The sequence below is a fragment of the Aspergillus glaucus genome (assembly GCF_001890805.1).
Source record: "Aspergillus glaucus CBS 516.65 unplaced genomic scaffold ASPGLscaffold_1, whole genome shotgun sequence".
Lineage (NCBI taxonomy): Eukaryota > Fungi > Ascomycota > Eurotiomycetes > Eurotiales > Aspergillaceae > Aspergillus > Aspergillus glaucus.
The window spans coordinates 852,564-865,467 of record NW_019170453.1 but is presented as its reverse complement, the minus strand read 5'-3'; the positions used below and the strand labels follow the sequence as shown (position 1 = coordinate 865,467).

At 50.8% G+C, this 12,904-nt stretch overlaps 7 protein-coding genes across 7 annotated transcripts; 1 reads left to right on the top strand and 6 right to left on the bottom strand.

Moving 5' to 3' along the window:
• Nucleotides 1-32: 32 nt before the first annotated feature.
• ASPGLDRAFT_53973 (uncharacterized protein) lies at nt 33-882 on the bottom strand (the record flags this gene model as incomplete). Its single annotated transcript, XM_022548054.1, has 2 exons — nt 33-600; nt 771-882. Coding segments are annotated over 2 exons (678 nt in total), but the record flags the coding sequence as incomplete, so codon positions are not given.
• A 148-nt stretch (nt 883-1,030) lies between these two features.
• Nucleotides 1,031-2,796, bottom strand: ASPGLDRAFT_115930 (NAD-dependent succinate-semialdehyde dehydrogenase; the record flags this gene model as incomplete). Its single annotated transcript, XM_022539726.1, has 4 exons — nt 1,031-1,148; nt 1,199-2,468; nt 2,524-2,611; nt 2,674-2,796. The coding sequence occupies 4 exons, from the start codon at nt 2,794-2,796 to the stop codon at nt 1,031-1,033; spliced, it is 1,599 nt and encodes a 532-aa protein (XP_022405949.1).
• A 605-nt stretch (nt 2,797-3,401) lies between these two features.
• Nucleotides 3,402-5,467, bottom strand: ASPGLDRAFT_41250 (uncharacterized protein). Its single transcript, XM_022545370.1, has one exon. The coding sequence runs from the start codon at nt 5,325-5,327 to the stop codon at nt 3,567-3,569; it is 1,761 nt and encodes a 586-aa protein (XP_022405948.1). The 5' UTR covers nt 5,328-5,467; the 3' UTR covers nt 3,402-3,566.
• Nucleotides 5,468-5,795: 328 nt separating this feature from the next.
• nop7 (mRNA-binding ribosome synthesis protein NOP7) lies at nt 5,796-8,056 on the bottom strand. Its single transcript, XM_022541684.1, has 3 exons — nt 7,979-8,056; nt 7,821-7,919; nt 5,796-7,758 (listed from the first exon to the last, which is right to left on the bottom strand). Exons 1-3 carry the CDS (start codon nt 7,998-8,000, stop codon nt 5,807-5,809), a joined length of 2,073 nt encoding a protein of 690 aa, XP_022405947.1. The 5' UTR covers nt 8,001-8,056; the 3' UTR covers nt 5,796-5,806.
• Nucleotides 8,057-8,260: 204 nt separating this feature from the next.
• ASPGLDRAFT_116081 (GPI-anchor transamidase subunit GAB1) lies at nt 8,261-9,766 on the top strand (the record flags this gene model as incomplete). Its single annotated transcript, XM_022539743.1, has 5 exons — nt 8,261-8,402; nt 8,463-8,527; nt 8,599-8,801; nt 8,854-9,476; nt 9,528-9,766. 5 exons carry the CDS (start codon nt 8,261-8,263, stop codon nt 9,764-9,766), a joined length of 1,272 nt encoding a protein of 423 aa, XP_022405946.1.
• Nucleotides 9,767-9,810: 44 nt separating this feature from the next.
• Nucleotides 9,811-10,704, bottom strand: ASPGLDRAFT_62826 (N-terminal L-serine N(alpha)-acetyltransferase NAT4; the record flags this gene model as incomplete). The annotated part of the gene is made up of 2 exons (XM_022548583.1): nt 9,811-10,514; nt 10,596-10,704. 2 exons carry the CDS (start codon nt 10,702-10,704, stop codon nt 9,811-9,813), a joined length of 813 nt encoding a protein of 270 aa, XP_022405945.1.
• A 347-nt stretch (nt 10,705-11,051) lies between these two features.
• ASPGLDRAFT_115980 (aldo/keto reductase) lies at nt 11,052-12,333 on the bottom strand (the record flags this gene model as incomplete). Its single annotated transcript, XM_022539731.1, has 7 exons — nt 11,052-11,218; nt 11,270-11,415; nt 11,467-11,522; nt 11,578-11,859; nt 11,911-12,015; nt 12,075-12,221; nt 12,274-12,333. The coding sequence occupies 7 exons, from the start codon at nt 12,331-12,333 to the stop codon at nt 11,052-11,054; spliced, it is 963 nt and encodes a 320-aa protein (XP_022405944.1).
• Between the last annotated feature and the right edge of the window lie 571 nt (nt 12,334-12,904).

Here is a 12,904-nt window from a genome sequence, read left to right as displayed (position 1 = left end):
CAGTAGCCGTAGCAGTAGCCGTAGCAGTAGCCGTAGCAGTAGCCGTAGCAGTAGCCGTAGCAGTACCAGTAGCAGTAGCCGTAGCAGTACCAGTAGCAGTACCAGTAGCAGTACCAGCAGTAGCAGTGGCAATAGGAGCAGTAGCACCCGCATACCCAAGCCTATTCACCCCCGCAGAAGTATAACGCGGCTGCTCACTCGTCTGCTCCCACGAAAACCCATGCTCCCGTGGATCCAGATACCACAACGGCGCAGAAGGCTTCCACCAATCCCCACTCACCCTAGGTGACAGATAAGGGCAGTTAGCCGTACCGTGTTCTGGATCGTCGCAGTACAGACAGTTGCCGTTGGGGGCTGTTTGAGTTGGTAGTTGGCGCCAGGTGGCGGCGTATTCACGGGGGTCGATGGTCTTTGGGGGCTGGGTTTCGGGGTGTGGTTGTGGTTGTGTCCGGGCATGTGTCTGTGTGCGCAATGGTTCTCGCCCTAGGTCGGATACGGGAGCAGGTGAGCTGCACTCCGACGCAGTCGGCGTACTCTCCCTCGAACCTGGAACAAGCACCTCAACAGCCCTGATCACATCATCCGCATACGCGACATCAGCTGGAAACTTATTAAGGATCTCATATTCGATGTATTTTTTTCAGCCACAATGCAATTTTGATCGATAGCGCGGTTCATTGGTGGAATTTGGGGTCAGCGGGGTCAGGTCCTGGGAATGTCGGTTTCGATGAGGCCCTGGAGGTCGTTCATTGCCAGTTCCTCTTCTATACAGTCGAGCCAGTCTTGCAGGTTTTCGACCTCGGAGGGAAAAATGGGGATCTCATGTAGCCCGTCTGCGTCGATGACTGGGGTGGGAGGGGGGTTGAAGGCTTGGGTTGTCATGGTGGAGTTTTGTTATTGTAGCAGGTTTGGAGAGTTATAGAAGCAGAGAAAGGCTTTGAAAGTGTTCAAAGATTACAGAAATGAAGTTTTCAGGTCACATGATATTATTGTATATATTGGTCATCGTAGAATCAACTGAGTCATGCCTTTATGCCTGCAAAGGCTCATTCATACCACCAAAGGTAACGCTCTTGATCACCATAAACTCATCAATGCCGTACTTGCTGCCTTCGCGGCCAAAGCCACTTTGCTTGACACCGCCGAATCTGTAACAGTTAGTATCTAACTTAAATTCAAAAAGAATCGAGGTACTTACGGAGAAGCAACATCACTGATCAGACCAGTGTTGACACCGACCATGCCAACTTCCAATGATTCAGCCACACGGAAGATTCGCTTGAGGTCGCTGCTGAAGAAGTAACCCGCAAGGCCAACCTCAGCACTATTTGCCAGGTCAACGACCTCCTTCTCCGACTCGAAGGGGAACAGTCCAGCCACAGGGCCAAAGGTCTCCTCAGAGGCAAGCAGCATGTCCTTGGTCATGCCGGTCAGGACAGTCAGGTCGTAGAAGTTAGGGCCCAGTTGGGCAAGCTGTTGGCCACCGTGGGCCACCTGAGCACCCTTCGATGCGGCATCTTGGACGTGCTGGTCAACCTTGGCAACAGCGCGCCCGTGGATGACGGGACCGTGGGTGACTCCGTCTTCGAATCCGCCGCCCATCTTGAATTCCTTGACCTTTTCGACGAAGCGCTTGGAGAATTCTTCGTACACGCCCTTCTGCACGTAGATCCGGTTGGCGCAGACGCAAGTCTGGCCTGAGCTGCGGAACTTAGAACCAATAGCACCAGCAACGGCGGCATCGAGATCTTTGACATCATCAAACACAATGAACGGAGCGTTTCCTCCAAGCTCCCAAGAGACCTTCTTGATAGTAGAGGCAGACTGCTTCATAAGCAGCTTACCGACGTTTGTCGATCCGGTGAAAGACACCTTGCGGACCTCGGGATGGGTTGTCAGCGACTCGCCAACTTCAGGTGTGTTGGCCGAGGCAGTGACAATGTTGACAACACCCTTGGGGATACCTGCCCGTTGGGCCAGCTCTGCAAGAGCGTTTGCCGTGAATGGTGTCTCACCAGGAGTCTTCACCACGACTGTGCAGCCCGCCGCCAGAGCAGGTCCGATCTTTCTTGTGATCATGGCTGCTGGGAAGTTCCACGGCGTAATGAGACCGCAGACACCAACAGGCTGCTTAAGAGTCATGATGCGATTTCCCGGCACCGATGCGGGGATGGTGTCACCGTAAATACGGGGAGCCTCCTCGCTGAACCATTCAAAGAAGCCGGCCGCATAGTTGACCTCGCCCTTGGCATCGGCCAATGGCTTTCCATTCTCCCATGTGATAAGTGTTGCCAGGTCCTCCGCATTGTCAATCATCAATTGGTGCCACCGACGCAGCATTCGGGAACGCTCGCGACCCAGTGTTGTACGGAATGTAGAGAACGCTTCGGAGGCGGCCTGGATGGCCTTTTGGGTATCGGAAGTGTCGAATTCGGGGCATGTTCCGATGAGTTTTCCGGAGGCGGGGTCTGGATTCAGATCGTCAGATAGGCTTTCATGAGTCTGGCAAGCGATCCTTCATACCGTGAACTTCGAATGTCTTCCCTGATTGAGCTCCCACCCACTCTCCATTAACATACGCCTTCTGAATGAAGAGCGATTGGTCTTTCAACTACAACCACGGGTATATCGTTAGTATCTCCAGCAACCACCATCCAGCTAACAACGACATACCGGAGGCACAGTATGACCCATTGTGTAAAGCCGCTTCGCATAAACCGGCGGCGGAACAGCAAAAGGATACCGAGGTCGAGGGCGCAGTAATTGCCGAGAAACAGGCCGAATAAGTCTTTCCATGCTGTCAGAATTAAATGCCTAATACTCCACGCTTCTTCCAATAACCAACAAAGGACTGAGAGTGCGGTACTGATAAACAGACGGTGGTTGTTCGCCGTGCGGGGGAGCTTCCAGAGTCCCTCGAGTATACGTTACACAGCAGCAATGAGAGAGAAAAGTGTGGTTCTGTGACTGACCAGCAGGGCCGAGGGGTATTTATAATAGGGACAATGGATCCAGAGGAATTTCGGCGGTTGGAGAAAACGATGAGCGTTCAATCGCGATACTCCAAGCGGGGAGCTTGCGGTCACGTCACGTGGGGCAACGTCATGATAGCGAGCTTGTCGACGTCAATTTTAAGCAATGCGGTGGGTATGCATTCACAACGCTAATAGTGTGATAGAGATTGATCAATTGTTGAGTATCTCGTCTCTCATATTGTATAAAAAGAGCAATCCTCCTGCTATTTTGCTGTATGTCCATGTTGTATCGAATATTACAAGATGGTATTACGAATACATATCGGGTACGGCAATTTGGTCCTCGGTATTTTTGGCCATTTAGGAGCTGTATTGCAGCATGGCGGCATGATCAGCCAATGAAATTGCCCTATAATCTGCGATATCCGACAGCCAATACGCGCCAATACGCGATATCGTATTTTTGGAGTATACAAGATGCTCATTATACAAGGGTATAGCTTGTCTATAACAGTCTAAGGAGTATATGTACATAGTTAAAAAGTGAGGCTAGTGCAGCCCATCTAAAATTCATGTCCCAGTAACAGCCGGTCACTGCTCATCCCCATTACTAGCATCAACGTTAATAGGCGCAGGCGTCCTCGGACGGTAGCCCGGGTGCACGCGCTTCATATGGAGATTCAAATTCCACGTCCGCGAAAAGCCATCCACATGCCGGGGACAAGATTTGAATGGACATACCAAGTCCTGCTTGCGATGCTGCCCTTTACCCTTGCGCGCTCCATTGTCAGCAGTCGCGGGACTAGCAGGCCTGGAAGTAGATTCGTGCCTGACAGAGGATGCCCTGGATCGCGGGTTTCTGGATGACTGTCGAGATATAGGTGGGGGCGTAGGGTTTTTGGGTTCGGGTTCAGACTCGGACTCGCTTTCCATGTATTGTACGTTTGTCGGGTTATCTTCTTCAATGGGTTTCACTGCTCCCTCATTGAATTTCTGGAATGTCATGTCTTCTCCGAATAACGCGGAGCACCGGTTTGCTGTGCGCATTATTACTGCAGATGGCCACCCTGTAATGGCTGCAACACCTAAAACTTCACTCCAATCGCGGAGACCGCGTCCGCCTCGAAGGCGACTTGTGGATCGTCCGTGTCCTCGACCAAGTGACCTTCTGCGTGAGCGCGATGTAGGTTGCACTTTGGAGCGAGAGAGAGGCTTCTCATGCTGGGAAGGTCGACGGGATTGTTTACGACCTCGTGACTGACTTCTCTCCGTCTCTTCGGGATTTCTTTTTCTCGGAGATGATCTGCTCGAAGCCATACTCTCCGTATCCGACTGCATTTCACTTGCTGAGCTGTCACCTCCTCGAGCACCCCCTGTCTGCGCATGATGGAGACCCATCAGAAGTTGATCGAACTGAGTAAGAACATTTCGAGAAATGGGCCGTAGTTGTTGTCTGGATTTCTCGTCATCGGCTTGAACCACGGGGCGAAGTTCTTCGTCATCCAAATATCCCCCATCACTTCCCTCATAAGCCGTACTTTCATCGTTGGTGTCAACTCGAAATGTAGTGGATGTTCTTGGTTGATATACCGTGCGCCTGTGGTCCCATTCCCTAGTCCTAAACCTCTCCTTGGCTGTTTTGAGCATCATAGCGATAACAGATTCTTCCAGATCAGCACTTGGCCGTGGATCAGACGGCATCCTTAACGTCCATGCGGCGTCCTCCTCTCTTTTAAGACGCTCGTCCGCCCGAGGCACCTTGTCAGCAGACATTGGCCACGCCGCCCATCCCTTAGGAGGAGCAAATGCCTCCGTCACATCCACCCGTTTACCCTCCCTCACAGCCACCCGTCCTCTCTCACGGGCCCGTACACGGAGCGCATAAGAATTGTAAAGATGAGCCGCAAGATCCCTAGCCCGAATCGTCTCCAAAGCCTGGGCATTCTGCCTCTCCTCCGCAGTCAACCTCCTCCATGTAGACTCAGGACCGCGGAACCTGTTAGGCCGCTCTTCAGGAGACGACGGCGGACTAATCGACCTAGCCACAACAGGCGGCCTCTTGCGTTTCTTTGGCTGCGCATTGGTCTCATTCCTCGCGTTATGGGGTTCGGAGTCATCTTCATCACTGGCGTGGTATGTTGCATCAGACTGATTATCATCCATCATGGGCATATTGCCCATGATCACGTCGAGATCATCTTGGTCTTGAGTACCAGCACCCTGGTCACTCTCTGAGTACGGTTCCAAATCCACATCTTGACTGGCAGGACCTCCGAACAATGATTGAAATGGTTGCGCAGACTGAGGGGGATTTAAAGCATCCGAGAATTGATCATCTGCGATTGAAGACATTCCTTGTATGCTTAAACGGGTCGTTTTCCCGTATAGCGCTGGCTGAAGGTAGAATTTGCGGCTTTCGCATAAATGTCTTCGTTTGATGGAACAGTAAATTCTGGAGAGATTAATTCATCGTTCTCACATCCCAGTTTTTCTGAACTTCCTTCGTTATTAAAAACTGCAGTATATGCATAGAAAATGCAGCCAAAAATCGGCGAAAAAGCACGTGAATCCTTATCAAGGCTGCGATAAGATACACGTGACTTTCACGTCCGATAAGGGACTACGGCGAAAGATTCGACTGAAGACGAATTCGGGCTGGACTAAAATGGGATCGCATTCTGTAGAACAAGAAAGCTATTCTATTCAGTTGGTTGAGTACGAATAGGTGTGCACATTGTCTAGGGTAAATAAAACAATCAGACGCCAGAATGCTTCCAAATCCCATAAGGTCACATATTATAAAACGAACAATCTAACTTTTCTTCTCTCATCTATTTCTCACCCTTCTCACCCTTTTCAAGCTTTCTTCTCTTCGACCGCAGCTTCGCCGCCTCATCGGACTGCTTCTTGTTCGAGTACATCATCTTCTCCAACAGCTTCCGCTTCTTACGGCTCATCATCATCTTCTGTCTCTCCAGCTCTTCCTCCTCCTTGCGCTTCTTAGCGGCGATCTTCTTCGCCTGCGAGGACTTCTTCTTGGCCTTCTCGTCTGCGCCGCCGTTGGCAGACGAGAAAGGAAGACCAGCAGCTTCGGCCTCGAGTTCCTTCTGGTGGCGGGTGCGAGCGGCCTCCTCGTCGTCTTCGGACTCGGAAGCGGCGTCGTCTTCGAAACCACCGAAGTCCTCATCTGCGGACTCGCTGTCGTCCTCCTCTTCGTCCTCGTCGGAGTTGGCAAGGTCAACATCCATACCGCCGTCTTCCTCTTCGGAGTCTTCGGAGTCATCCTCCTCGTCGGATGCCTCAGCGACCTTGGCGTCTCCGTTCTTCTTCTCGTCGACCTTGTCGTCCGCCTTGTCGTCCGTCATCTCTTCGTCACTGCCACTCTCTTCCTCTGCCAGGTCAGCCTCGCCCTCTTCTTCCTGAGCGGCCAGACTGGCCTTAGGATCGTAACCGGCCCTAGAAGGCTTAACCCATGGGCTCAAATGGGGTGGCAGCGTGGTACCCGGTGCGTAAAGGTCGGGACGGAGAAGTTTGCCTTCGTTGATGCTGTCCCAGATCCATTGGGGTTGGACGTAGGTTCTACCGGGAATCCGGGTACCGGGCTTGACTTGTGGCACATCACCATCCTTGACAGCAGGAGCAGCCGGGAGAGCGCCCTCGGGAAGAGGAGGACGATCCACAATCTGGTGGGTAATACGGGTGTCCGTCTCATCGTGCGTGAAAGCACCGTCGCCAGACACAGCGTCCCAGCCAACCCGGGTGCAGCCAAAAGCACGGAGGATGAACTCCAAGGGGGCCTTCGGGGCTTCTCTCGAAATGTAGACTGTGAAGGGGGCGAAGAGAGAGCCAGAATCGGCTGCGCTCAGGTCAGGTTGGTCTAGCGTATCGGCTTCCGGCGCGGCAGGCTCGAACTTGTCGATCGCATCATTCGATTCTTCGGTGGTGGTCTCGACGGTCTTCTCATCCTTTGTTTGATCCAATCTGGCGTCCTGGATGACCTTGTCCACCTTACTCTGGACCTCACTCGAAACCTTGTTCGATAGGGCGTTTGTCTTTGTGTTATTACCTTCGATAGCCTTGGGGACGTTGCCAACAGACCGGCCCTCCAGAGTGAAAGCAGCCAATTCAGCACCGTTCTCATCGCTTCGGGTATCAAACTTGGGCGGGTATCTCAGGCCAAGCGACGAATACAGACGGTAGTTAACGAAGCCCAGGAGGGTGGTGTAAAACTCGACAAAAGTGGCCATAATCCGGTAGTCGACATCACCGTTGACCCGCTGGACGAATCGGTAAGGAACCAGCCACATAATGTCCTGTCCCTGGATCGTTGCCTGGTAGTAGATACCCTTGATCGAAAGGAAAGACTTGCGCAGGGAGTTGGTAGCGATCAGATAGTGCTGGAATTCATGGGTCACCCGCTGGCAGAGCGCAATAGTCTTGGGAGGCACGTGGGAGCTCGAGGGGAGGTTTGCAAAAAGGAACAACAGCGAAAGCGCATCGTCCAAGTCTCTGAGGGCGTCAATGAAGGTGGGATAACGCTCCTTAATGACGTGGTCCAGTGTGAGTTTCGGAGCATGGTTCTTCTCCAAGCGCGAAGCATCGCTAACTTCTCCACGTCCTAACGAGCGCGCAATCTTCTTCGCAAGAGATTTCTGGTCGCGGAATTTGGCCAAAAGGGGCTCATGGAGGAGGTATTGGATATCCTTGGTGTAGTAGAAGGTGGTGTTGGGGGTCGAAGTTTTCGAAGCCTTCTTCTTGTTCCGGGGCTCACGAGGATAGATACCTGTTCATCGTCTCAACATCAGTGCCCCAAGCCAAGCGCATATACTAGACAGTAGCACATACCCTTAAAGATACATAGTCGACGGAAGTCAGGCAGAGTAATCTGCAGTTTGCGGACTGCCTGCGTTCTGGTAATGTAGTTTTTGGCCTGGCCAGAGTTTCCTGGACGCAATTAAATTAGCATTGTGAAATTCTTGCAATTCGAATGAAGCCATCCATACCCTTCTTCTTAATCTTTCCCATTTTGACAAATAGTGGTGGTAGCTGGTGTTGACAGGAAGAAGAAAATAAGAATCGGCGATAACCAAAATTTCTCGATAACTTTTTTTTTTCTCTTCGGGGAGCTGGATGCTGGTCCGTGCACGTGCTATCTATCTTGGCGCCAAGACCAGACATGTGATCATGAAGACCAGTTTCGGGGCTGGCTTCAACTCTTCCACGTTGGTCGATTACGGCAATAGGAATATATGATGCGGTAGTATTCCTGGTCTTATTTACTTGCCATGCTGGTTGATCGCAGAAAGGCGGCCATCTTTGGCGCTGCCTTGGTCTTGCGACTGCTGCTCTGGGTTCTGTTCCCCTCGCTGCCGGACTTGTTGACGGGACGAGTAGAGGTGTCTACGCCGGTCAACAGCTTCAAGCGACGTGAGTACTAACGGGCCGGTGGTACTTGCTGGGATTGCGGTGCTAATACTATGTGGTTAGTGCAGGAGGGCCTGTTCATGTACACCCGCAATGTTTCCCCTTACGACGGCGGCGTGTTCCACCAGGTAGGTCTAGCAAGTGGTTGCTTTCTCCGGTGCAGTCATATTCTAACAAAATCCCTTGAATACCTATATAGGCACCGCTGTTACTTCCCATCTTCTCGTTGCTGCCAAATGCCAGAGAATACCCTTTGCCGACAGCCATCTTCTACTCGCTGGTCGATCTCGTAAACGCAAACGCATTGGTCACAATATCCGACTCGGGACAGGCTCTTTCGGGGAGATTACATTCGGCATTGAGAAAGCATGTTCGGTATGACGGGGTTGCAGTTGCAGCATGGTATGGAGGCTATACATTTCATGGGAAGAAGGCAGTGTCCTAACGGTCCCAGGTTTCTCTTTAATCCGTTCACGATTGCGACCTGTTTGAGCAGGTCGACCAATGTTTTCACCACCTCCGGTATCCTCTACGCCATATCCAATGCTGCCAGCGGGAATAGCATCAATGCGATGCTCGCCTTGGGATTCGCGTCCTACCTCTCGATATACCCCGCGCTCTTGTTTATCCCGGTTGTCCTTTTGTGCTATGACCGACGGGTGCAGAAAACGAAGGTCTCGTCCAATGCGGCGGTGTTTGCCGTGCAGCACTTTGGCATTCTTCTGGGGAGCGTCGCGGGTCTTCTTGGAATCTCCTGTTTGGTTGTCGGGGATTTCTGGCAGTTCATCTCGGCGACGTACGGTTTCCAACTACTCGTACCTGATCTGACTCCCAACGTCGGTCTCTGGTGGTACTTCTTTATCGAAATGTTCGACTCGTTCCGAGAATTCTTTCTCGGTGTCTTCTGGCTTCATCTCGCATGCTATGTCGGAGGCTTGACCATACGGTTGCGGCGCCAGCCTCTGTTCGTCCTTACTGCGCTCCTGGGTATCTTTGCGATTTTCAAGCCTTATCCTAGCATTTCGGACGCATCTCTATATTTTGCTTTCCTTCCGCTTTACCGGCATCTTTTCCCTTGTGAGTTGAATTACGTCCCTCTTGCTGCGTGAGGTTGACTAACGATATCAGTGATGCGCTACACGTTCTTTGCGGTCTCCGCGCTGTTGTACGCCACCCTCCTGGGCCCAGCATTCTATCACTTGTGGATCTACGCCGGATCTGGAAACGCCAACTTTTTCTACGCAATCACATTAGTCTGGAGTTTGGGACTCTCGGTCCTGTTAGCGGACACCGTCTTCGCCGCCCTCCGAGAGGAATGGGAACAGGATAACCCGAAACTCCGAGGAAAGGACGTTAGACAGGTCTAATCCAATATATAAATCATAAGAACTAAATACATACATCAATCGGTCTAGGAATGACCATTATTGTCCAACATCTTGGACAAGATCAAATAATCCGGTTCCTTCACCGTACCATTCCGCAGCCTCCGCGGTTGCGGAGAGTATTCATCCACTCCAAATCCGCAACGCTCGTAGAAGCGCACTGCCTTCGTATTCGACTTGAAGACAGTCAGCATGGTCTTCTCCAAACCAACCCGCCGCCCGGTATCCTCGCACGTCAGCATCAACTGTCTCCCTAGACCAAGACCCTGTGCTTCTGGCGACAGGTGAATCTCATAGCAATAGATAACCTCTTTCCCATCCTCATATGTAACCATAAAAGAAAGGAATCCTAGAATCCCCTCCTCAGCAGATCCAGATTCATCTTTCTCGTTCCTTTGTCTAGACCCGCGACGCGCAATTAAATACTTCATATCAGGCAACTTCATCTCCTTCCTCTTCTTCAATGGAGACCAACCCACACGAGACCCATCGTAAGCATTTGAAGAAGTCAACTCGATGAGACCAAAGCAGGCCTCAAAGTCCGCGGAGGGGATGGTCTTTGCGGTGTAGAGGTCTAACATGTAGTCCATTTCTTTGATTTGGTCATCCTTGCTTTTGTCTGGATGGACTTTTAAATTGAACGTTTCAGAGATCGTTGGTGCGTATGTTGATCTGAATTGCTCGATTGGGAGGGCATTGGTGCGTTCGATTAGGGGGAGGGGTTGGGTTTCTGGTATGCGTTAATGTCGTAGTCCAATGAATATCGTACATTGTTATACTATGAATTGAATGCAATTGAAGAAATGCTTACTTTGCTGTTGTTTATTTTCCTGGTTAGATTGACTCGGCCGTCGCGCTGAGGACTGCCGCGATGACGATTTATTCTTGATGACTCGGCCGTCTTGGACGGAAGGTGGCATTTTATCTCTGTGTCAGGGAATAATAAGATATGAGGACCAGTGTCAAGATTCTCTAGCTTAGAATCGTTAAGCTTGGGTGGTTTCTGGTATCAATTGATGGCGTTGATGTTGAAAGGATGAGGATCTCCGTTCGGATCTGTATGAAGTTTCGCGCAAGATGCGATTCATGATATACAAGTACATCCAGACCACGCCAAACCTATTTAGATATCTCAGGTCTACTTACGGAGTAATGTGATGGGATTTATAGTTCCATGAAAGAAAGCGGGAAATAAATTGTTAATGGAATCAGTACATCTGACAGCGATATATATCTCCGCTTACCCCTACGCTATGTATAGTCCAGCCTATGAACTCTCCCTCTGCTTCGCAGCAAACTCCTCAGCACGTCGCTCGGCTTCCTCGGACCCAAGCTCCCCAAAGACATCAATTCCCCAGCGGAAGGGGTAGTTGTATCGCTGGTTCCGGTCGAGTTGATTGAGGGTCTCGAATTCGGCCTCGGGGATAGTGAAGACTGTCAATCATTAACTTCTATCAAGCCCAAATTAATGCTTGTATTGCCCACCTTGGAAGTTACTTTCAATCCGCGATGGAGTGACGCTCTTTGGCAGGACAGAGCTTCCCCTTTGAACAGCCCAGGAAATCAACACTGCAGCTGGGTCTTTTTCGAGCTTCTTTGCGATTTCTATCACAGTTGAATCATTGACAACGCTATTTACCATTGTCAGTTGTGTCGTAATGGTGGGAGAACATGGTCCATACCGTGGAGCGTTGTAGGTATTGTTACCAAGCGGGCTGTAAGCAACAGGAAGGATGTTCTAAACCCAGAGAGTTAGTCCTCTTCCTTTTTATTTTGGACAAAAGGTATCCAACCTTTTCCTTCAGAAGCTGAAACAGCGCCGGCTGCTGCAAATAGGGATGCGCCTCGATCTGGTTCACAGCGGGGGGTATCTCTGCTGTCTGCAGCAACTCCTGCAACTTGGAAGCGGTAAAGTTGCTGACGCCAATGCTGCGGATCTTGCCCGCCTTGACGAGCTTCTCAAGTGCTACCCATGTGTCGGAGACGGGGACGTCTGCGAGACGGAATCGTTTGGTTACGGGGTCTAGGGGAGTAAGGGTCTCGTTGGTGTGTTCGAATGCGACTGGCCAGTGGACCTGATGTAGTCAGACCCAAGTCAATAAAAACACGATATTGGAACGACATACCAGGTACAAGTCGAGGTAGTTCGTCTGTAGATCGCTCAAGGTCTTATTGACAGCTTCTTCCACGTTCTCCGGGTGATGGTGCGTATTCCACAACTTGCTGGTGATCTGAGCAGAGTTAGAGCCCGATTCCTTCAATAGTCCCTTATAGTCATCGGTATACGAACAAAGATCTCCTCGCGCGGTACGCCCGATTTCTTCCAACCACTTCCTACTTCAATCTCATTCAAATAGCACGCAGCGGCATCGATATGGCGATATCCGGCTTTGAGGGCATGTTCGACTGCGTTTTCGACTTCATGTGGTTTGGATAGCTGTCACGAATCAGTCAGTTGTCGCATTCGCATGTAAGTAGTAGTAACTAACCCATGTTCCCAGACCGACAGCGGGAATGTCATATCCCGAGTTGAGCTTGAAGGTCGACATGTTGCAAGATATCAAATACGTGGAGATTTAGTAGAGCGTTGCTGGATGTTTGCAGGAAAGAAGATGGTTGTCGACAGATTCACGCGGTGACGACCCCTCATTCGGATCGTCGTATCAGAATGAGAACAATCCCTGAAGCGCGGGAGAGTCATTCAATAGTGCAATTGCGCCATCTTCTATTCTAAATTGTGCTATTCGGACTATGAAATATGCTATACTCAGACTGATGTGCTATTAACATATTTCCTATCTGGGAATATTGATGCTGCAACGGCCTCCGACAAGATTGATATTCCAATACTATACCCAAGTCCAACCTAGTAGCTCCGTAGCAAGATCCCTGCCACAGGCCATCAAACCCGTCGACCCAATACCGCATCTGTCGCATTTGCCGTAGCCTGGTAAAAGCAATTGATCACATCGGTCTCCCCGTCCTTGCTCAACGACACAAGTTCATGCGATTGACTTTCTCCTGTCTCTATTGAACGGGAATGATGTAGCAAGTAAGAGAGCCCTGTACGCTACAAGACTCTGCTGCATGCTTATGTGCATACTCCATTGCGCTGCAGGA

What these genes read in the sequence shown, in the direction of transcription:
- ASPGLDRAFT_41250 (XM_022545370.1), bottom strand. Translation starts at nt 5,327, where the DNA reads ATGTCTTCAATCGCAGATGATCAATTCTCGGATGCTTTAAATCCCCCT.
- nop7 (XM_022541684.1), bottom strand. Translation starts at nt 8,000, where the DNA reads ATGGGAAAGATTAAGAAGAAGG. An exon ending in GGGAAAGATTAAGAAGAAGG is followed by an intron (nt 7,920 to 7,978) that starts GTATGGATGGCT and finishes AATTGCGTCCAG; the next exon opens with GAAACTCTGGCCAGGCCAAA. An exon ending in TCGACTATGTATCTTTAAGG is followed by an intron (nt 7,759 to 7,820) that starts GTATGTGCTACT and finishes GACGATGAACAG; the next exon opens with GTATCTATCCTCGTGAGCCC.